The sequence below is a fragment of the Anolis sagrei genome, chromosome 6 (assembly GCF_037176765.1).
Source record: "Anolis sagrei isolate rAnoSag1 chromosome 6, rAnoSag1.mat, whole genome shotgun sequence".
Taxonomy (NCBI): domain Eukaryota; kingdom Metazoa; phylum Chordata; class Lepidosauria; order Squamata; family Dactyloidae; genus Anolis; species Anolis sagrei.
In genome coordinates, this window is record NC_090026.1 from 114,112,320 (window position 1) to 114,135,036 (window position 22,717).

Here is a 22,717-nt window from a genome sequence, read left to right on the forward strand (position 1 = left end):
AAGATGCATTAAGGGGCGCTGAGTGCTAGAATTGCCCAGGCTCATTTGCCTTGCTTTCTAGTAGGAGGAGAAGTTGCCCGAGTAGGTCAACCTGATAACGGAAGTCAAAGTGGCCAAGACATGTGTCAGTTGTGTGCAGTCCCTGGGATTAAGCAACTTGGAGTGGCGGGATTTGATGGTATCTTGAGAAATAGACATGGATGCAGGTATTAAAGCCAAGCAACAAATTACAAGTGCCAACAATATTCCCAGACCAGCCATAGGTAGAAGGCAAAGGTTACAAACAACATTTGTGGGTTGTTTTTTTTTACTTCTGCAGATTTAATTGAAATGTTGTTTCTAGACATCTCTAGGTCCTCCAGTGTGATTCTATGGCCTCCTTCTATAAGAAACTAATACATAGGGAGGTATTCTCTCAGGTTAAAATAAGGGCATTTTCTATATTTGTGGTTTTTCACTTTCATAGAGTTCCTGTGCCTCAGGAATGGGGAGGACTGTCTGGAATTCCTTGATGTAAACAGTTTTTCCCATGGGTATGGATAGGCTCTTGAGTTTTTTTTCACTTCTAGGGTGTGCCAAAGTATTATTTTAGGACTAAATCCAAACAAGGAAAGGGCTGACTAAGGCCTATACATCATGCAAGCTGAAGCTTAAATTCATAAATTCAAATGATACAGTAGATGTCTTTGACTTTACTGGATATTATAAGACATTATTGGACATAAGAGGAACCTTCAAATGCATCCTTCTGGAAACATAATGAAAAATGCTCTTTTAGTAGGAAGGATACACAGCAACTACATTAGCCTTCATTGCAAAACACACAATTAAATTATTATTTTTTTAATGAAAACCCCCTTTCATTTGCTTCATTGGCTTTGGAATATTAAAGCAAGCAGCATGCAGTACAAATGTTTTGGGTTAGGCAGTAAGTTATTTTGTATTTTGTGTCATTCATTATTTTGTAACTCTTCTCACACAATAATGTTGCAATTCGGAACTTTACCACAGAGTGGAAATAATGTTTTTCTCTTTTGTCTCTTATAAACATTTTTGCATCTTATAAACATTTATTCTACAAACTAGTTTGTAAAGTTACTTGTTGCGTTTCAAATTGTTGTCATAATTTTTTACACTGCATTATAATTGTATGGTATTTTTACCTCTTCATTTAAAATTTGCTCATGCATTTAAGACCTGTTCTAAAAAGCTTGGGTCTGAAAAGCACAAAATACTACAGTAGCCTCTTAGTTAAAAGGAACACAAGCAACCAAAACTCTGAAGCAATGAGTAGTATATATTTATCCAGCATCCCCCAATCTCCATGGGTGGTAGTTAATTGAGAGTCTGCTGTATATTTTTTCATAACTGTCTGCTGAGGTTTTGATAACATGTAAGAGATGCCCTTCTTCCGATCCAGTTTTGGTCCTGTTTCCATTGATTTCCCCTCTACAAGTCAACTCGTCTACATAGAAAACAAAATCGTCTCACCAAAAGTAGGGAAACAATTTCTTTTAAATTGATTCTTCAGTGTGCATTGTTAATATTTATTCAACTGTAGCTGTTATATTAATTAAATGATGTAGAACATAAAGGACAATTCAATAGGTGTTCAACATATTACAGAGGTTCTCAACTTGTGGGTCCCCAGGTCTGCTTATTGCTTCAGAGTTTTGGTTGCTTGTGTTCCTTTTAACTAAGATACTGGTCTCGTAGACATATACTGTACACTTAATACACATAGCTAAAAGGTAACTTTATACACACTAATACACATTATGAATCAAAGTTTGTTTACACTGAGCAAACAAAAAGCAAAAATACATTTGCTCTTTACACAAAGTTTGTGTATATTAAACCATCAAGAAAGCAGCCCCTGCTGTTAACAATTGTAGGGTAGTTTGAATTTCCAAATAAGGGATATCTAACCTGTACATGCAACAAGAAAGCATAACAGAGCATCACACAATTCACAAAGTTTCTATGTGTGTTTAAAAAATAAATAAAAAAGAAAGTATATATGCAATTAGGGAAAATCCAGACTTAGTCATACTTTCGTAGAGTAACATAGGGGCAAATGATTCATTCGTAAATCTGGGTATTACCCAAAACATTTAAAAACTCTTAGGATGACTCATTAAAACATTAAAGATCTGTTTGTAATAATGGATGTACTCGGAGTATGATTAAATCTGGATTGAACCATTATAAGTAGCAAAGTCATGAATTAGAAAATGCTGACAGCTGTAAACTTGTCACATATGGCAAGACATAGTTTCTTTCTCAATAACTTTCCAAAGTAAATTGTACAGGTTTCAGTCTTCTAATAGGTTTAGACTTGTTCTGTTCGCTTCTCTCTTTTTATGTGCATAAATTATACTTTGAATATCTCCATAATTTACCTGTATAAACAGTCCATATAGTCTGCCCCTCTACTGTATTCTTCCCAGTATCTATGATACATTACCAGGATTTGTTCTTCAGAGTCCAGAACTCTCTATGAGGAGAAAAACACACAAATTCAATTATTGCTCTAATCATTACATGGTAATTCACAACGTTCAATCAAATCTGGTGAATTATACATAGCAAGAACTTACTTTCTATCAAATTCTGTTTCGTAAAACGATTCCAATATGTTTTGGAGACACCATAGGTATTTCCTTGGTATTTCCATTTAATAAAAATATATTCTTATATTCTTTTAACAGCCAAACAATAAACTCATAATACAGAATATGATATACAGAAATATAAAATGTGTGTTTTGTACACTTGGTAGTTACCTTGTGCAAAAGGCGTACATGATTTTCCAAAAAATTCTTAGTTTCCATATAAAGTCTCTCCCCCAAAGGTTCAGGATAAGCCACACATAAAGCATAAATGTCACTGGGTTTGAAGTCAAGGCTGAAACATATTTTATAAAATCAAGTAAAATTCTATCAGTTTTTTTAAAATTGTAAGTTTCAATGACCTCTGTGCATTCACTAACAATGCTTCTGATGTCTTTCTCTTCTGGGTGCAGGTTGCTGTGAAAATAAGTATCTGAATATCATGTGGGCCATGCCTCCACATTTGTGGGTTAAGCATTCGTTGATTTAATTTGGTTTGCTACATTTAATGCCACCTCCACTGCTGCCCTACATGTGACCAATAATATATTTTTTCTCTAGACATCTGTAGGTCTTCCAGCACAATTATGTGTGAAACTTTGTGGTAATGGTCTACAAATGCCTAGAGAAATGTTCTCGCAGGTAAAAATAAAGTTTCTGTTTTTTATTTATATCTGAAGTTTTCCCGCTTTTGTGGGAACAACTGTGTCCCTAACTTATCCAAATGTGGCAGAACTACTGTAATCAAATCATTCTTAAAAAGCAAATGTGAACTTTAAAAAATCATTAATGCATATATTTAAATAAAACTTTGAACAAAGCCTCTGAAAGTGGAAGAACTCACTTGATTCATTTTTACAGTTTAGAACTTATAAGACCTACATTTATGTTGCCCTGTAATGTTAAGCTTTAAAAACATCACTATCATTTGCTTTGTGGCCTCAGCGTCTGCAGGGCACAGAATTTAACAGGGTGCTCTTCAAAAGAGGGGGACACGAAATAGAGGACAGGTTACCTAAATTTGGTGGGAGGGCTGAGGGGTTCCTTATCCACTACATCTTTGAAAAGATCCCCAATGGAGAAGCCAGGAAGACAGCCAGAAACTATTTAACAGCATCTCAACATATACTTTCAGGCTGGAATGTTGCATTGTGAAATGCCCTGAATCTGTATTTGAGGGACTGGCTTCTGCTTTCCCTGGAGATACAAAATGATCCAAGTTGTGTTTTTCATTACTACATAACACCAGTTCAAATTCCACTTTCCTTTGGGCCTTGTTGCTCATCCTGTGGGTTTACCCCTTGGCTGTATATTCCTGCTGCAGGGAAAGGTAAAACAAGCATTTGGCAAAGCAAAATGTTTAAGAGATTGTTCTTGCTCTCGTATTTACATTATGAGGGGCAACTTGAAGCTCATGAGACTCATGCAATGCCTCAGTCATTTTTGCTCCCTGCTATCTCACATACCATCATGACTAGAAACATGTTTCCAAAATGTTGTGCTTGGAAGAGACTCTCAGCCTCTTTGACAACTCCCTGTACTACAGAGACCAACTGCAATTGTAGAAACTGCGACAGCCGTCAATGCATTTCAGCAGACTGTGACCCCTTGCACGCTGTGTGTGCACTACTAACCCCTGAGCTGGAAGGTTGTCTGTTTACATCAAACCCACATTAGTTCCAAATTGTATAAATTACTGGTGTCCAGATTCCACAGAGTGTAGTGTTATGTTAGTCATAAGGAGCCCCTGGTGGCGCAATGGGTTAAACCCTTGTGCCAACAGGACTGCTGACCGACAGGTCAGCGGTTTAAATCCGGGGACAGAGGGTTGAGTTCCCATCTGTCAGCTCCAGCTCCCCATGCGGGGATATGAGAGAAGTCTCCCACAAGGATGGTAAAACATCAAACATCCAGTTGTTACCTGGGCAGCTTCCTTGCAGATGGCCAAATCTCTCACACCAGAAGCGACTTGCGGTTTCTCAAGTCACGCCTGACACACACAAAAAGAAAATTCTATGCAATCTTGTGAAAAATCAACCAATTATCCCTTTAAAGGGGGGGGGGGGAGGATTTCACAACAGATGCTAAGAATTAAGAATAGAGAAAGTTTGTTTACTATGTTAAAAAATCTTTTGGGGAAAAAGCTTTGAAATGTTTTATATTTTCATTATTGCAAAACTAACTTCCAAACACAGTAATAAACCATTCAATTATTTCTAGTAACAGGCTTAAGATGTGTCACTCCTGCTTTTCAGGGGGACACAACAGAGCAGTGCCAGAAATATTTCATTTCTGCAGGGATTCAGGGAGAGAAGATCTGAAGGTCAAAAGGTAACAGAAAGTGAGCCAATGCTTTAAATAAAATTATCATGTGACTTTCCATTGCTCCTTTCAAGACAGCTTGATTCTATCCTGGGGCACAGTGTCCTGATGTATTTACCCTCCTCTTAGTCTCAAGAAGGATGTGTATTAATTAAAAACTGAATTAAACTTTTCTATGAAGATTGAAGCAATCACGTTCCAATTGAAAAAAGAAGCAGAAATGGTCAAGACAGGAATATTTCTAAATCATGTGTAAATAAAAGAGTATTTTTTTCCTGGATGGGCACCAGGCTTCAAACTACATAACAAGTTAGGTAGGCTGATTTTCGTATCAATGAAATGTTGCTTTTCCTATCCCTATTCTGACAAACACATAATGAAATTTACAAAATCATAATGTACACATATGAATATGTGATACAGTTTACAATTACCTCTTCATTATAAATACTCAACAAGCAGGGATTTAGCAAAACTATTGGTGGGGGTAAAGGTGACAGAACTTATGAAAACAAGGAGATAGCAGAGAAATCAACAGCCCTTCATTTAAATCGAAGTACTCCCCAACCTCTCTGTTGTCAGACCAAAAACCACAAAGCTATATACGGAATTCAGTGTCTTTTAAGATAAACGGTACAATTAACCCACATCCTATATTTTTTTAAAAAATCAATCAATACAAATCCAATTGTATATAGTGTGTTTGACTAATAATTGTTTTATTGAGAGGAAAGAACAGGCCCCCACTTTTACTGAGCTAGCTAAAATCAATCATTAATAATATCTTATTTCAGCTGGCTTTACATGGAGGCAAATATAAATATGAGTATTGGCTAATGTCAAATCGATACCAAGACTGTATAACCATTCATTCCCCCTTCTAATAAAAGGATACGAGAAGCGGTCATTCCATGTCGCTCTTTCTACATAATCCAACATCACAACAGCTTTAATTGTTGTAAGAAGCTTGCTCCATGTTTCATCAAAATCAACTACTCGTGGTTTCAAGGACATTGTGGGGTGTTAGTATTAAAATCTGTAAAGAGAAAAATCCAGGCTTTTAATTTGACATCAGACTAATACTACTTGTAAGAACAGTCCTAAAATTCAACTTTTTTCCTTTGAATATTTATTTATAATTAGATAGAGTGCGTCTTTCAAACAGCAGACTGTTGCTGGTGCTCTTTGGTAATATTTGATATCAAAAGTCTGTTTTATAGTATTTCCTTTATATAACAGCAACACTCTACTAGTCAACTTAATGATTACTCGTAGTTGTTTGTACATTAACTTCAAAAAAACTATATTTAAGGGAGTACAGTCAGCATCTCTGTTAAAAAAATGGCACTCCTTTAGAGGCAACACCGGCTCTCCCTTCCTGGTAGTTAAGAACTTGGTGACAGCTGATAAATGCACATTTGCTGCTCCTCTTTGAAAACCAATTTTCTGATATTAGAAGGTTGGCTTTAAATCCTTAGGTCCTATTTGTTACAATCTACTGAGCGTGTGGCTATACCTGGATTCAACTCAGCATTCTTTGCAACTTTTTGGAGCAACACAGTATAAGTAACTATTTTCAGAAAGTGGAGAAGGAAAGAAAGAAATTAACGGAAGACACTCAGATGTATGCAATCAGGAAAATATTAATGGTTGATTATTTACTTATTTATTTACGGCATTTATATACGCCTTTCTCAACGCGAAGGGGACTCAGTGCAGCTTACAAGTTATATGTAAATATAATATAAAAATGGTGTTTAGATAATACAATGTTTATCAAGACTGGAAAGCATCAATAATTAATTATATTCAGCTGTGTATGCAACTCTACTACTTTAATAAACCAGATGAAGTAGCCTGCTATCTAGAACAATTTAACAGCAGAGCAAACATTAGCTTAAAGAACTGCCAGATTTAGCTTTTTTTGGTAAGTTAGATTCCACTACATAACATAATTATTTTTATTCAAATAACTACTTGGGAACCATATCTAAAAAAAAGGCTTATAAAGAAAGCCAAGGATAACAAAAAGAGAGAGAGAGAGAGAGAGAGAGAGATGGAACTGAAATGAGAAAAGCATAATTCGGGTTACAGTTACAACTTCTTCCCTAAGCAGTGAGAGAGAGATATTTTAGGTGAGGAACTAGGCCAAAATGATAAATGGAAGGAAACAAGAAGATGCAAAAGACGCCGCAGAAAGCGACACTTACTCAACAAGAGACTTTGAAAAACATTCAAAAGAAAAGTGATACAGTATTTTCAGTTTACATCTAGCAATAATTTCAGTTCATGGAGATATTTCAAAATCTAAAAGGAGTAATACCTAGAGTTAAAGATAATGCGACAAACTTAACTTTTGTTGTTGTTACTACAGTTTCCAGTTGGTGACTGGGAATAAAGGTATTGCACTCCTGACTTATGATATGTAGCAGTCAGAATCCCCCCCCCCCCCTTTTTGTATGTACATCATTCCAAGAGCCTTTCTAAAAGAGGTTTCCTAGAACAGCATAGCTCAAAGTGATAGTACTTGTGCCATTTTGAGTCACTGAATGCTGGTCTTTGGTGAATTTGAAAGAAAGACAGAGAGACATAATTGTAGCTAATGGACACACATAGGATACCAGTCCCCTAGGAAAAACTGCTGATTTTCCATGCCAGGATTCTTGAGAAGAACTGACCTAGAATACACACAGGTGATACAATAATTATGTTTGCTACAGCTGTTCATACCTTTAATTCAGGCCTCTACAGATAATTTCTGTAGATTTTCTTTTTTGAAGCAAAAAGAGCTCTGAATTAAACAAATATGCTATGGATGTTTTAAGGTTCCAAATTATAGATACAAACTGTAAATAAATGGCAGCTAGTTGTTTTGAAGAGCAAAACATCTATATTGTTTTGCTGAGATAATGTAATGAATCATTAGAACTAGAAGGGCTCCATAAGTCACGGCATCTAACCAACTCCCATCTCTAGCAGGTAGCTTGTCCAGTCTCTTTCTGAAGATTCCCAGAGAAACAGATTCCATCATATTTCTAGGTAGATTATTCCAGTCCTGGACAGCTCTTAAGAACTTTTTTCTAATGTTCAATGAAAATCTATTCTCCTACCTTCAAACCATTTAAACCTGGTCCTATGTTCAACGGTATCAGAGAACAAACCTGAATGAGTTTGCTATGGGGTCACAAGTAAGTTGTACTTCCTACTCCCAGGATTCCTATAACCATCACTTTTTATCTCATTTTATGACCTGAAATGAAAGCAAACCAGAAATGGTGGATTGAACAGCATCATCCCTTCCTCCAGTCGTTCAGTGATATATACTACAGACTTCTTGTGGTTTCTGAAGCGAGAACAAGGAGCCTACTTGACTACAACACATCTAAGTTATTTTCATAAATGCCTGGACTCATAAGGCTGAATCCAGACTAAGCTAGATGAGCTTTGAAGTTTCACTGGTTTCAATGGAGCCTAACTTTGTCTGAACCCAACCTGCAGCGATGCAAAGAAAGTGCATGAAACGTATTACCTATAAGTATTTTGACAGGCAACAAGCAACACAGAGAGAGAAAAGAAGAGCAAAGGATTGCTGTGAGTTTTCCAGGATGCATGGCCATGTTCCAGAAGCATTCTCTCCTGATGTTTCACCCACATCTATAATAATAATAATCAAACCTTTATTTCTAGACTACCCTCTCATCATAAAGTTTATACATACAAAAAGGCAAGCATTCAATGCCTCAAGTGAGTAAAACATATCAAAATAATACACAATAAAGCATCCTCAAAGTTTGTGAGGTTTGTTGGAAACTAGACAAGTTTGGGTGGCCCCCCAACTGTGGAACACCCTTTCAAAAGATCTTAGACAGGCCCCTACATTGGCAGTCTTTAGAAAGAACTTGAAGACCTGGCTGTTCCGATGTGCCTTTCCAGATTAGAAATCTCCAATACGAAGTCCCAGAAGCACTTTAGTAGAACTAAGATTGCTGCACACTGCACTTACCCTATAATCCCACATACCTCCTGTCACATCAGCACTTTTAATCTTGTACCCATTACTCTGGCCCGGCCCAGTTTTATAGTGTCTTGATGTATTGTTTATTGCTTGTTGTTAATATTGCTTTAACTGTTTTTAATTTGCTTTAGGTGTTGTATTGTTATGTTGAGTTTTGAGGCCTTGGCCTATGTAAGCCGCATCGAGTCCTTCGGGAGATGCTAGCGGGGTACAAATAAAGTTAATAAATAATAATATATAATAGACAAGTGGTGTTTATATATCTGTGGAATGTCCAGGGTGGGAGAAAGAACCCTTGTCTGCAGTTGCTGGGGTTTATAGTTCACCTACAATCAAAGAGAATTCTGAACCCCACCAACGATACAATTGGCCCAAACTTCCCATGCAGAACCCCCTCGACCTACAGAAAATACTGTGTTTTCTGAAGGTCTTTGGCGACTCCTCTGACAACCCCCCCACCCCCCACCCCCGCAACCCCTAGGTTGAGAACCACTGGTCTATAGGGTAGGCCTGGGCAAACTTGGGTATTTTGGACTTCAACTCCCACCATTCCTAACAGCCTACTACAGCTCCCAGAAGCCCCTGGCAGGCTGGAGGCTTCTGGGAGCTGTAGTAGGCTGTTAGGAATGGTGGGAGTTGAAGTCCAAAACACCTGGAGGGCCCAAGTTTGCCCAGATCTACTATAGTAGAGAGATATAGTGAGAGGGGGAGGAGGCCAAAGTCGGGCCATGGTGTTGCAGGGAAAGAATGCACGGGGCGCCCCAGAGGAGGAGGAAGAGGCGGCCAAGGGGTGTGGGGAGGGAGGGAGGGGGGGTCAGAAGGCGGGGTCCCTCCCCTCCTTCCTTCCTTCGCGGGGTTACCTGGCAACAGGAGAGGCCCGGGCCCGCGTCGTCTCCCCGTCCTCCCCCTCCGCCGTCTCTCTCTCTGTCTCTCTCTCTCTGGCCGCCCCGAAGCCTCTTCACTGGGCTGCCATTACCCAGCCGCCACGGCTGCCCGTTGACCCCGCCCACTGCCTTCCCAGCAGCCCGGCGCAACCGCGAAGCAGGCGAGGAAAAGAGGGAGGGAAGGCGGGAGTTCTGGCAGCCGACAAGGAGCCGGCCTTCTCTCCTTCTCTCCCTCTCAAGACTTCTATTCTGGACGCGCCACAGCCTCCATCTAAGTCGACTAGGTCAGGCTCCGTGAGAAGAGGTGCACGCCTTGGCCTTCCTCCCCCGCCGAGCATGAAGAGAATTGGTACTTCCTGAACTACGGAAAGCGCCGAGGGCCAACCTGCTGGCCCACTTCCGCTCCGGCAAATTAAATAAATAAGTGAGAGCTTCCTTCGGATGGAAAGGGGAGGGGAGTGCGCATGCGCTGAAGGCTTCTTCGGCTTTCTCAATGTAACGGGAGACGGAGAAGATTGTTATTGAATGGAGGTGAAATGTGGAGGTTTGTCGACGTCGAAGGGAGCGAGGAGGATGGAGGAGAGGCCTTTGAAGACACGAGGAGGGACTGAGAGGGAGAGGAGAGGCCGCAGCCCTTAGGCTTCCCCGAATGGCCTGTGTGGTCGAAGGATTTCATGGCCGGAATCACTGGGTGGCTGTCAGTTTTCAGGACTGTCTGGCCATGTCGCAGAAACATTCTCTCCTGACGTTTCGCCCACATCTATGGCAGGCATCCTCAGAGGGTGTGAAGTCTGTTGGAAACTAGGCAAGTGAGGATTATCTATCTGTGGGATGTCCAGGATGGAAGAAAACTCTTGTCTGCTTGAGGCAAGTGTGAATGTTGCAATTGTCCACCTTGATTAGTATTGAATAGCATTGCAGCTTCAAAGCCTGGGGGATCCTTTGTTGGGAGGTGTTAGCTGGCCCTGAATGTTTCCTGTCTGGAATTCCCTGTTTTGTGGGTGTTGTTCTTTATTGGTTGTGTCTTCAGGGGGTTGTGTCGGCGTATGGCATTCCCATGAATTGCTGGTCGCATCTGTGGCCAGAAGCGACCAGCAATTCATGGGATTGGGCGACTGGGCGACTTGGAAGGCATTGAACAGACTGCGCTCTGGCACCACGAGATGCAGAGCCAACCTTCAGAAATGGAGCTACAAAGTAGAATCCTCGACATGCGAGTGTGGAGAAGAGCAAACCACTGACCACCTGCTGCAATGCAACCTGAGCCCAGCCACATGCACAATGGAGGACCTTCTTGCAGCAACACCAGAAGCACTCCAAGTGGCCAGATACTGGTCAAAGGACATTTAACCAGCTACCAAACTCACAAGTTGTGTATTTTTCTGTTTGTTTGCTTTGTTCTGTTAGAAATGTAATATAATGGACTGGCTGCTCTGACACGACAAATAAATTCCCATGAATTTAAATTGTGAGTTTTCCTATAATAATAATAATAATACTTTATTTATGGTCTATAGGGTAGGCATGAGCAAACTTGGGCCCTCCAGGTGTTTTGGACTTCAACTCCCACCATTCCTAACAGCCTACTACAGCTCCCTGAAGCTCCTATGCAAGAAAAGATTGTCACCGGCAAAAGTATGACAGCTGGGATTCTACAGTAGTAGTTGGAAACCTTCGCTGGTTGCGCAATGCGGGGCAGAATTAATGAAGGGAAGACATGCACAAAGCGGGTCAGAAAAGATGGGTGGGGGACAACAAACAGCCAAGCATACTGCTTAAGGCGAGTGAAGTACCTTAGAGTTATTTACTGTTAAATTATAAACAATGGCTTACGAAGATGGTAAACGGGGTAGAAATGTTTCCTCTCCGCCTTTCTGGCGAGCAAAGTTCCCAGGACTCTGACGCAGCTGCGTCTCTCACTCGCTCTGCTGTCTTGTGCACCTCTTCCCTTCCTTAATTCAGAGCCGTGTTATGTAACTAGGGTAGCGTTGAGTCCCAGCTATCATACTTTTGCTGTCACTTCTTTTCTCCAAAATATACCCTGTCCCATGAAGCCCCTGGGAGTACAATGGGTTAAACTCTTGTGCCGGCAGGACTGAAGACCGACAGGTTGGAGGTTCAAATCCAGGGAGAGCAGGTTGAGTTCCCTCTATCAGCTCCAGCTCTCAATGTGGGGACATGAGAGTACCCTCCCACATGGATGGTAAAACATCAAAACATCCAGGTGTCCCCTGGGCAATGTCCTTGCAGACGGCCAATTCTCTCACTTGCAAATTCTCAAGTTGCTCAGGACACAGAAAAAAAACCCTGTCCTATCAACATAGTTATGAAGATTGGCCCTGCTCAGTTTCCAATATCGGAAGGGATCTGATGCCTTCAGGAGGGAGGTAAAATGCCTTATTAATCTGTATGGCTAGGCTCATATGCATTTATAGCAAGATTCAGAAGGCCTCGTGTTGCTTTGGGGACGGTGGAGGGATAGTTCATAGTAAAGGTAGGCCCTAGATGAAATGCAGCCCCATTCTATTTTGGCAGTTTCATGAAGGTTTCATGAAGATGGTTTCATGATGGTTTCATGAAGATATTATTATTAATAACAATAATAATAATAATAATATCTTCATGAAACCATCATAAGCAACTTTTATGGAGGTACATTTTATTGTGTGTATTTGTAGTGTTTTGCTGCATTTATGTATTTTAATTGTTTTGTAACCTGCCTTGAGCCATGAGGAGAGGTGGGTATTTATTTATCGTATCAGGAGCGAACCAATGTATTTGAGAAAGCAAATGAACTTTCACTGCTTGGGGTACCGTCATTTTGAAGGCAAAGTTTTAAAAACTTGGCATTCTATTAAATGTCCATTGACTAGTAGCTGGCCACTTGCAGTCCTCTGGTGTTGCTATAAAAAGATGCTCCATTGTGAATGTGGCAGGGCTTAGGCTGCATTTAAATAGGTGGTCTGTGGTTTGCGGGTAAGAAATTATTATTAAATTATTATCCATCCTGACCGATTGTTTTCCAGATGAAGAGTCTTGGAAGTGGGTCCATAAATGACTGTGAACTTTTCTGAATCCACACAGTCTTTCACATTGAGGATATGGGTTTCCAGATGGAAAGCAGTCAGAACAAAGGTTTACTTGACTTGACTCACCTTCCTCTTGGTGCGTTTCTCCTTTTCACTTTCCCAGTGTTGCCTCCAAAATGGCAATATCCCAAGCAGTGATAGTTCATTTGCTTTTATAGTTTCACAGGGTTGTGCCACCCTTTTGGGGCTTCTCTCCATCACTGTCAGACTGAGTTGGTTAAGACAATCAGGCAATTTCACATCAAGGTCTGTATCCTCTACTCTGCACCCTCCTTTTGTCTAGTTCTTATCAGTAGGAACTTGTTTCAAACCCACCATGTGCAATGCTAGCGCTGATGTCAATGGGGCAGGGTAGGGTCCAGCGAGCTTCTGGCTTAATAAGGCCATTTTTGTCTAGCAGGGCGGGTTATGGGATTCTCACAATAGATTCAAACCCTGGTCTGCCAGTGTCCTAGTCCAACATGCAGACCACTATGCTACCGCAGCTGTCCCATATCTGATTTTGTCGTAAGAAAGCCTTCTGAGTATCTGACTACTGGGTGGGTTGGAGTCCTCACTAAGGGGCCATCTGCACTTACCATTTAATGCCGTTTCAAACTGATATTGAAGAATATGGTTCTAATGTCTAGAACATTTGATTCTTCAGAGGCAAGAAAGGACCTTCTCAGAATCTTAAGACTAAGAACATCTGTAACTTCAAAAGCTTGGTTTAATAAATGTTGTTGAAAATTGAATATAGTCAAAATTGTAGACACAAGAAGAATTTTTTTACATTCTTTTTTTCTGCATCCTTCTTTGTGTCCTCATACAGATAAATAAAGAATTCTGCACTTAATATTCACCACTGGATTCTCGTAGCCACATTGTTACTATTAGGTAAAGGTTTCTCCTGACATTAAGTCAAGTCATGTCTGACTCCGGGTGGTGGTGTTCATCTCCATTTCGAAGCTGAAGAGCTGGAGTTGTCCACAGACACCCTCAAAGGTCATGTGGCCAGCATGACTGCATGGAGCACCATTATTATTATTAGTCAACAAAAACTCTTTTTTCTGGAACAAATGAACTATTCTTTATTCACCTTTCCCAAACAAATCTATGCTTCAGTTTAGCCTTTCCCAAGGTAGCATTTTCCAGAAGCATTGGACTATACCTCCCATATTCCTTAGTTGTTGGATTGGGATTTGTAGTCCTACATGTCTAGAAAGTATTACGTCCAAGAAGGCAATCGCGAAAATACTTTTAAAGGAGTCAAAACAAAAATACCACTAGGTGGCAACCTAACACACCTTCTATACAACTCTAACTCCTTTAAAAATCAGTCCTCAACACAGGAAATCTTGTTCCTCAATATCAGCAAATTAGTTTCCAATCTTTTGGAAATCCACTGCATTTCAGAAGTGAGAAAACTAAGTGTTCTTGAGATTAAAAAAGTATAGAAAATGTAGGGCAGTGACAAAACTATAGTCTTTCTTAGGCTGGTTTCTATAGTATTCTTGGCGTTGTTTGGCATTGAGCCATGACACTTACATTTGTGTCAGACTGCATGAATTCTACAGTGTAAATGCTCCCATAGTCTTTATTTATTCGAAAGTTGCACCCCTGCCACATTTTGAGAGGATGATTCAAGGTTTTTAGCCTTCCCTGCCAAAGAGTGTGTATTTAACCAAACTACATCTCCCAGGATTCCACAAAATTAAGCCATGGCAGTTATGATTTCTCAAACAGCATTAATTCTACAGTATAGGTGCATCCTGTGTCTTGAGACTGAACTGGACTGAAAAAACTGCTTGTATTGTGCCCAGGAGAGTCAGATTTTTTTAAAAAATGAATGGCAATAGGCACAAATCAAAGGCCAAAACAGATCGCTCTTGATTTGTCCCTATTTTGATTTTTTTAAAATCTCAAGCTACAGTTGTGAAAGTAAGCCATTTAATCCACTAAATGTGAAGAGACTACAAAACTGTAAGCAACTATTACCCAGCAGTAACAGTTAATTTTGATTTTTGCGTTGAGAGAACTGTCTCATGACACACTTGACCTCATGGTACTTACCAGCAGCGTCATCTTTTGCACAATATATCCTTTTTCACATGCAAATCCCAATTCATTATTTACAGGAATGTCATTTCCAATTTATGCTGACATTAAGGTAAACCTATAATGAGTTCTGACTTAATAGCAACCCTATAGTGACACAATCAGGAAGGATATGCCAAGGCAAACTTCCTCAGGCAATGTCCACACTACACATTTTTATCAGCTCCATGCCACTCCATTCCTCCTGGCTCCCTGCAAGGTTTTGTTTTTTGTTTAGTTTGGTGAGATATTTAGACTTCTTTCCCAGAGACCTCTAAAGCTATATAGTTCAAAGTAACAGGAGAACAGACAACACATTGCCACATTGCATTGGAACCATGGCAACTAAAGCAGAACCAAAGTACAGTGTGGATTCTGTTTGAAGGTGCATCTACACTGTAGAACTGTTTTTGACTCTTTTAATTGCCATGGCTCAATGTTATGGAATCATGGTAAATGAAGTTTGGTGAGACAGCAGCACTTTTGCACAAAGACTAAAGAGGTTGTTAAACCACAACTCCTGTGATTCCAGAGCTGTGGCTATGTTGAACACCGTGGTTTTGCATTGATGAGACATTAGGGACTGGTGGTGAAAGGGGAACTCTGCACATTCAGAGGTCCCCTTGTCTTCTGCTTTCAAGGGGGTGGCACAGAGATGGATTCATGGATGAGCTGAGTCAGTGAAAAAGGTTTTATTTGCTGGCCCAGCAAATGACAGACAGTGGCTTGAAGTGTAAAGGACTGCTGCACCCCAAAGATGGAGTCATGGTCTTTTATCATTTCACAGGGATCAAACAACACAATTTTGAATGGTGTTCTACATTTTGTCTTTTCCATTGGCTTATTCTTAGGTCGTCATAATTTCTCAACCTGGGGGTCAGGACCCCTGAGGAGGTCGCAAGGGGGTGTCAGAGGGTTCGCCAAAGACCATCAGAAAACACAGTATTTTCTGTTGGCAATGGAATTTCTGTGTGGGAATTTTGGCTCAATTCTATCGGTGGAGTTCAGAATACTCTTTGATAGTAGGTGAACTATAAATCCCAGCAACTGCAACTCCCAAATGTCAAGGTTTTTTCCCCCAAACTCGACCAGTGTTCACATTTGGGCATATTCAGTGTTTGTGCCAAGTTTGGTCCAGATCCATCATTATTTGAGTCCACAGTGCTCCCTGGATGTGAGTGAACAACAACTCCAAAACTTAAAGCAATGCCCACCAAACCCTTCCAGTATTTTCTGTTGGTCATGTGAGTTCTGTGTGGGGAGTTTGGCCCAATTCTATTGTTAGTGGGTTTCAGAATACTCTTTGATAGTAGGTGAACTATAAATCCCAGCAACAACTCCCAAATGACAAAATCAGTCCCCCCAAACCTACCAGCATTCAAATTTGGGCATATCAGATATATGTTGCCAAATTTGGTCCGGTGAATGAAAATACATCCTGCATATCAGATATTTATATTATGATTCATAACAGTAGCAAAATTACAGTTATGAAATAGCAATGAAAATAATTTTATGTTTGGGGGTCACCACAATGAGGAACTGTATTAAGGGGTCGCAGCATTAGGAAGGTTGAGAAACACTGTCCTAATTGGTTCTCTATTCTATACACAGAACCTGCTTAAGATGGAAACCTACTGGAACTTCATGCCTCTTGCACTGACCCTGACTAGTTGAGCAGCAGCCAACACTAGGGTTATCTTTTAGTTTCCCATACAAAGAATTCGGGAGGGAGCTACTTTTCTAAAACTGCTGCATCTGCTCTTTTCCTTTCAGGATTACCTCTCCTATTATCCATTTTCAGACCTCAGCCCCTACATTGGTGGTTTGTTGTTCTGTGGTGTGCGTGGGGAAAGGTGTGTAATTTGGTTGTACAATAGTCTGCTCTGAGAAGGGCGGCATATAAATGTCGTAAATAAATAAATAAATAGCACAATCTGTATTAATAAAAATATAATGTCTGTTGTTGGATTAACATAACTCAAAAACCACTGGATGAATTGACACCAAATTTGGACACAATACACCTATCAGGCCAACGAGTGACCATCTATATAAATAAACAGGTAATGTTCGTTTGTGGGATTAACATAACTCAAAAACCACTGGACAAATTGACACCAAATTTGGACACAATACACCTCTCAGGCCAACAAATGACCATCATTCAGAAAAACACAGCAGAAGAGACTTAAAAAGCCAAAAAATAAAAAATACATTACAACACATGCACAACACCACACACACACACACACACATATATACGCAAACACACATATATACACATATACACAAATATATATACACACAAAACACACATATATACGCAAACACACATATATACACGTATACACAAATATATATATACACACAAAACACACATATACACAAATATATATACACAGACTGGGCCAGAGCAATGCGTGGCAGGGGACGGCTAGTCGATATTAATAAAAATGTAATGTCTGTTTGTGGGATTAACGTAACTCAAAAACTGCTGGACAAATTGACACCAAATTTGGACACAATACACCTATGAGGCCAACAAGTGACCATCACGCATAAAAACACTGAAAAATACAGAAGAGACTTAAAAAGCTGAAAGACAAAAATTACATTACAACGCATGCACAAAACAACATATATACACATATACACAAATATGTATTTATTTATTTATTTATTTATTTACTTTGCTTATATACCGCTGTTCTCAGCCCGGGGGCGACTCACAGCAATGTACAACATAGAAAGCACAAGTTCTTTTAGATTCAAGACATAATCTAAAATATCAGTCTAGCAATAACCAAAAACACAGACATATACACACACAAAAGGAGATTCCATCTGAACATGAGGAAGAACTTCCTGACTGTGAGAGCCGTTCGACAGTGGAACTCTCTGCCCCGGAGTGTGGTGGAGACTCCTTCTTTGGAAGCTTTTAAAGAGGCTGGATGGCCATCTGTCAGGGGTGATTTGAATGCAATATTCCTGCTTCTTGGCAGGGGGTTGGACTGGATGGCCCATGAAGTCTCTTTCAACTCTATGATTCTATGAAAACACATATACATAGACTGGGCCACAGCATCGCGTGGCAGGGAACGGCTAGTGACAAAGCTATTCTGGCTTCATAGCACTGAGCCACAGCAATTAAAAGTGGGGTGTCAAGCTGCATTAATTCCTCAGTGTATATGCTACCTTAGTTCTGCCTTATTTAGGAGACAATTCAGTTAAAGTGGGCCCCAGATTATCTGCTTTGAACTGGATTTTATTTATTTCTCGTGTCAGGGCAGCCAGTCAATTATATGACATTTCTAACAGAACAAAGCAAACAAACCGTGCCAACAAAGAGAAAAAATAAGACAAGTGCAAAGAAGCCAGAATGGATGTCCAAAGAACTTCTAACTGTGCTAAGACACAAAAGAGACATGCACAAGAAGTGGAAAAAGGGAGAAATCACCAAAGAAGAATTCAAACAAATAGCCAACACCTGTAGGGAAAAGGTCCGCAAAGCTAAAGCAAAAAACGAGCTCAGACTTGCCAGGGACATTAAAAACAATAAAAAGGGCTTCTATTCTTATGTCAGTAGAAAAAGGAAAAACAAGGAGGCGATAGGACCTCTTCGAGGAGAAGATGGGGCAATGCTGACAGGGGACAGGGAAAAGGCAGAACTACTTAATGCCTTCTTTGCCTCGGTCTTCTCACAAAAAGAGAGTCTTCAATCTCAGCAAGATGGAGTGGATGAGGGATTGGAGGACATCCAACCCCAAATTGGGAAAGAAGTCGTCCAGGAATACCTGACCGCTCTTAATGAGTTCAAGTCCCCAGGGCCAGATCAACTACACCCAAGAGTACTGAAGGAACTAGCGGAAGTCATTTCGGAACCATTGGCAACCATCTTTGAGAGTTCTTGGAGAACGGGAGAAGTTCCAGCAGATTGGAGGAGGGCCAATGTGGTCCCAATCTTCAAGAAGGGAAAAAAGGACGACCCAAACAACTACCGTCCGGTCAGCCTCACGTCGATACCGGGCAAGATTCTGGAAAAGATTGTTAAGGAAGCGGTCTGCAAACACTTAGAAACAAATGCAGTCATCGCTAATAGTCAACATGGATTTATCAAAAACAAGTCATGCCAGACTAATCTGATCTCTTTCTTCGATAGAGCTACAAGCTGGGTAGATGCGGGGAATGCCGTGGATGTAGCGTACCTGGATTTCAGTAAGGCCTTCGACAAGGTCCCCCATGACCTTCTGGCAAGAAAACTAGTCCAATGTGGGCTAGGCAAAACTACGGTGAGGTGGATCTGTAATTGGTTAAGTGGACGAACACAGAGAGTGCTCACTAATGCTTCCTCTTCATCTTGGAAAGAAGTGACGAGCGGAGTGCCGCAGGGTTCCGTCCTGGGCCCGGTCCTGTTCAACATCTTTATTAATGACTTAGATGAAGGGCTAGAAGGCATGATCATCAAGTTTGCAGATGACACCAAATTGGGAGGGATAGCCAATAGTCCAGAGGACAGGAGCAGAATTCAAAACGATCTTGACAGATTAGAGAGATGGGCCAAAACTAACAAAATGAAGTTCAACAGTGACAAATGCAAGATACTCCACTTTGGCAGAAAAAATGAAATGCAAAGATACAGAATGGGGGACGCCTGGCTCGAGAGCAGTACGTGTGAAAAAGATCTTGGAGTCCTCGTGGACAACAAGTTAAACATGAGCCAACAATGTGATGTGGCAGCAAAAAAAGCCAATGGGATTTTGGCCTGCATCAATAGGAGCATAGTGTCTAGATCTAAGGAAGTAATGCTACCCCTCTATTCTGCTTTGGTTAGACCACATCTGGAATACTGTGTCCAATTCTGGGCACCACAATTCAAGAGAGATATTGACAAGCTGGAATGTGTCCAGAGGAGGGCGACTAAAATGATCAAGAGTCTGGAGAACAAGCCCTATGAGGAGCGGCTTAGGGAACTGGGCATGTTTAGCCTGAAGAAGAGAAGGCTGAGAGGAGATATGATAGCCATGTATAAATATGTGAGAGGAAGCCACAGGGAGGAGGGAGCAAGCTTGTTTTCTGCTTCCTTGGAGACTAGGACGCGGAACAATGGCTTCAAACTACAAGAGAGGAGATTCCATCTGAACATTAGGAAGAACTTCCTGACTGTGAGAGCCGTTCAGCAGTGGAACTCTCTGCCCCGGAGTGTGGTGGAGGCTCCTTCTTTGGAAGCTTTTAAGCAGAGGCTGGATGGCCATTTGTCAGGGGTGATTTGAATGCAATATTCCTGCTTCTTGGCAGGGGGTTGGACTGGATGGCCCATGAGGTCTCTTCCAACTCTTTGATTCTATGATTCTATGAAACAGAGAAAATACAAAATGTGTGAGTTTGGTAGTTGTCTAAATGTCCTTTGACCAGTATCTGGCCACTTGGAGTGCTTCTGGTGTTGCTGCAAGAAGGTCCTCCATTGTGCATGTGGCTGGGCTCAGGTTGCATTGCAGCAGGTGTTCAGTGGTTTGCTCCTCTCCGCACTTGCATGTCAAGGATCCCACTTTGTAGCTCCATTTCTGAAGGTTGGCTCTGCATCTTGTGGTGCCAGAGCGCAGTCTGTTCAGCGCCTTCCAAGTCGCCCAGTTCTCTGTGTGCCCAGGGGGGAGTTTCTCATTTGGTATCAGCCATTGGTTGAGGTTCTGGGTTTGAGAACCTGCGGCAGCCAGACTGCTAACAGGGGCGAGGTACAGAGACCATACGACCCCTCTGTTACGCCAGCTCCACTGGCTGCCGATCAGCTTCCGGGCACAATTCAAAATGCTGGTTTTGACCTATAAAGCCCTAAACGGCTCTGGCCCAGTTTACCTGTCCGAACGGATTCTCCCCTATGAACCATCAAGGCTATTAAGATCTTCCGGGGGGGGGGGGGGGCTGTTCTCTGTCCCACCACCCTCACAATCACAGTTGGTGGGGACGAGAAGGGCCTTCTCGGTGGTGGCTCCCCGGCTTTGGAACTCCCTCCCACTAGAGGTTAGATCTGCCCCCTCCCTCCTGATGTTCAGGAAATCACTAAAACCCTGGCTCTGGAATGTGGCATTCGAGGACTGAACCTAGAACCTTTCCCTGTGATGAATTATGAGGAACTGTGACTACGAGCATGACTATGACTTTGACTGGATTGACGATTTGGCGTAGGAAACTGTAATGATGATGTTTTTATTGTACTGTGTTGTACTATTTTAATATGTAATGATTTGTACCTGTTGTTCTTTTGTATGATTGTACTTTATATATGCTGTAAACCGACCTGAGTCCCTCGTCGAGGTTGAGAAGGCCGGTATAGAAAACCTCTAAATAAATAATAATAATAATAATAATTGAGCCTGCCACTTTTGGACTCTCGCTTGCTGAGGTGTTCCAGCGAGTGTCTCTGTAGATCTTAGAAAACTATGTCTGGATTTAAGTCGTTGAATTGGATGATATAGCGGAGTAGGCCCCAATAATCCTGTGCAGACTCAAAGGAGATAAACGGGATCACATGGCAGTGAGATTAATGGAAGTCCCTCCTCTCCGTGTCTCTGCCTTGGCTACCATTTACCTCAGGCATGGGCAAACTCCGGCCCTCCGAGTGTTTTGGATTCTAACTCCCACAATTCCTAACATTGATGCATCCTAAATATTTCAACCTCGCTTTAGCTTCCTTCTCCCCTCCTGATTGGCTTCCCGCTCAGCCAATCAGGAGGCCGCGGCGGTTAGCGCGAGCTCCAGCCGTTGAGGGGGGCCTTTTGCCTAGCAGCCAATGAGCGTTGTCTTTGGGAGGGAAGGAGGGGGGAGAGAAGAGCGGCGTTAGCCCCGCCCCCGGCTCCTGCGTGAGCGTCCCTGCAGGTGAGCGAGGGAAAGGCCGCCATTCTCCCTCCTCCTCCCTCCGCCTGGTTCCCGTGGAGACGGCGCGGCGGCCTCGTCGTCATCATCGGCGCTGACGTGGGGGCGACGCGCGGCCTCGGCCGGCCCAATCGCTCCTTTTCCCCCCTGTGACGGGGGCGCCACGTCCTCGGGTGAGTCGCCGGAGGGGGCGGGGACAGAGGCGGGAAGGAGCACCGCCAACGACCTTTTCCTCCCTTGTGATGGATGGGGAAGCCAGGCACGTCCAGAGTGCCTCTGCGCATGCGCAGAGTAGCGTTCCCTTAATTCACTATACAGGCAGTCCCCAGATGGGTTCTGTACGTTTGTTATGACCTCAAATGGGTATATAAGTCGAAGCAGGTACATCTTTAAATAATAACTCCAGCCATATACACAATGACTATATTAGATAAATAGATATAGTAAAACTTTATTTCTATCCTGCCTTATCTCCCAGTTTGTACATCTGGCAACTCTGTTTCCATGTATTGCTGGAGTCTTCCTTGCAGGATCTTGAGCATTACCTTACTGGCATGTGAAATAAGTGCCACCATACGAAAGTTGGAGCAAGGGAGGAAACAACCAGGCACACCTTAACACCTCTCAACAAAAGATTCCCCCAGGCTCAGCCAGGCCTTCAAATGCTAATGAAGGTGGTCAGTTGAAACATTCACACCTAGCTCCAGCAGATAATTTATTTTATTTTATTTTATTTATTTAAAAGTTTTATATACCGACCTTCTCACCTCTCTTGACGGACTCAGACCGGTTTCCAACCATAATATCATATACAGTCAATAAAACATCATACTTCATATTGCAATAAAA

General features: G+C 41.6%; 2 protein-coding genes across 5 annotated transcripts in view; one reads left to right on the plus strand and one right to left on the minus strand.

Moving 5' to 3' along the window:
* The window catches only part of CUL2 (cullin 2), a 42,527-nt gene extending 32,301 nt beyond the window's left edge, over positions 1 to 10,226 (minus strand). Inside the window, exons 1-4 of one of the 3 annotated variants that reach the window (XM_060782513.2) lie at positions 9,810 to 10,226; positions 5,830 to 5,970; positions 2,787 to 2,889; positions 2,403 to 2,497 (exon numbers count right to left, since the gene is read on the minus strand). In XM_060782513.2, coding sequence (XP_060638496.2) covers positions 2,403 to 2,497; positions 2,787 to 2,889; positions 5,830 to 5,948 — 317 coding nt within the window. In that variant the 5' untranslated portion in view covers positions 5,949 to 5,970; positions 9,810 to 10,226. Of the gene's footprint in view, positions 1 to 2,402; positions 2,498 to 2,786; positions 2,908 to 3,627; positions 3,945 to 5,829; positions 5,971 to 9,809 lie in introns of those variants that run through there. The other 2 variants (XM_060782514.2, XM_060782516.2) reach the window with 2 other exon arrangements.
* Positions 10,227 to 21,837: 11,611 nt separating this feature from the next.
* CREM (cAMP responsive element modulator) overlaps positions 21,838 to 22,717 on the plus strand; it is a 35,513-nt gene continuing 34,633 nt past the window's right edge. For both annotated transcript variants that reach the window (XM_060782517.2, XM_060782518.2), the window contains exon 1: positions 21,838 to 22,041. The gene's annotated coding sequence lies outside the window, so the exon portion shown is untranslated. The remainder of the gene's footprint in view (positions 22,042 to 22,717) is intronic.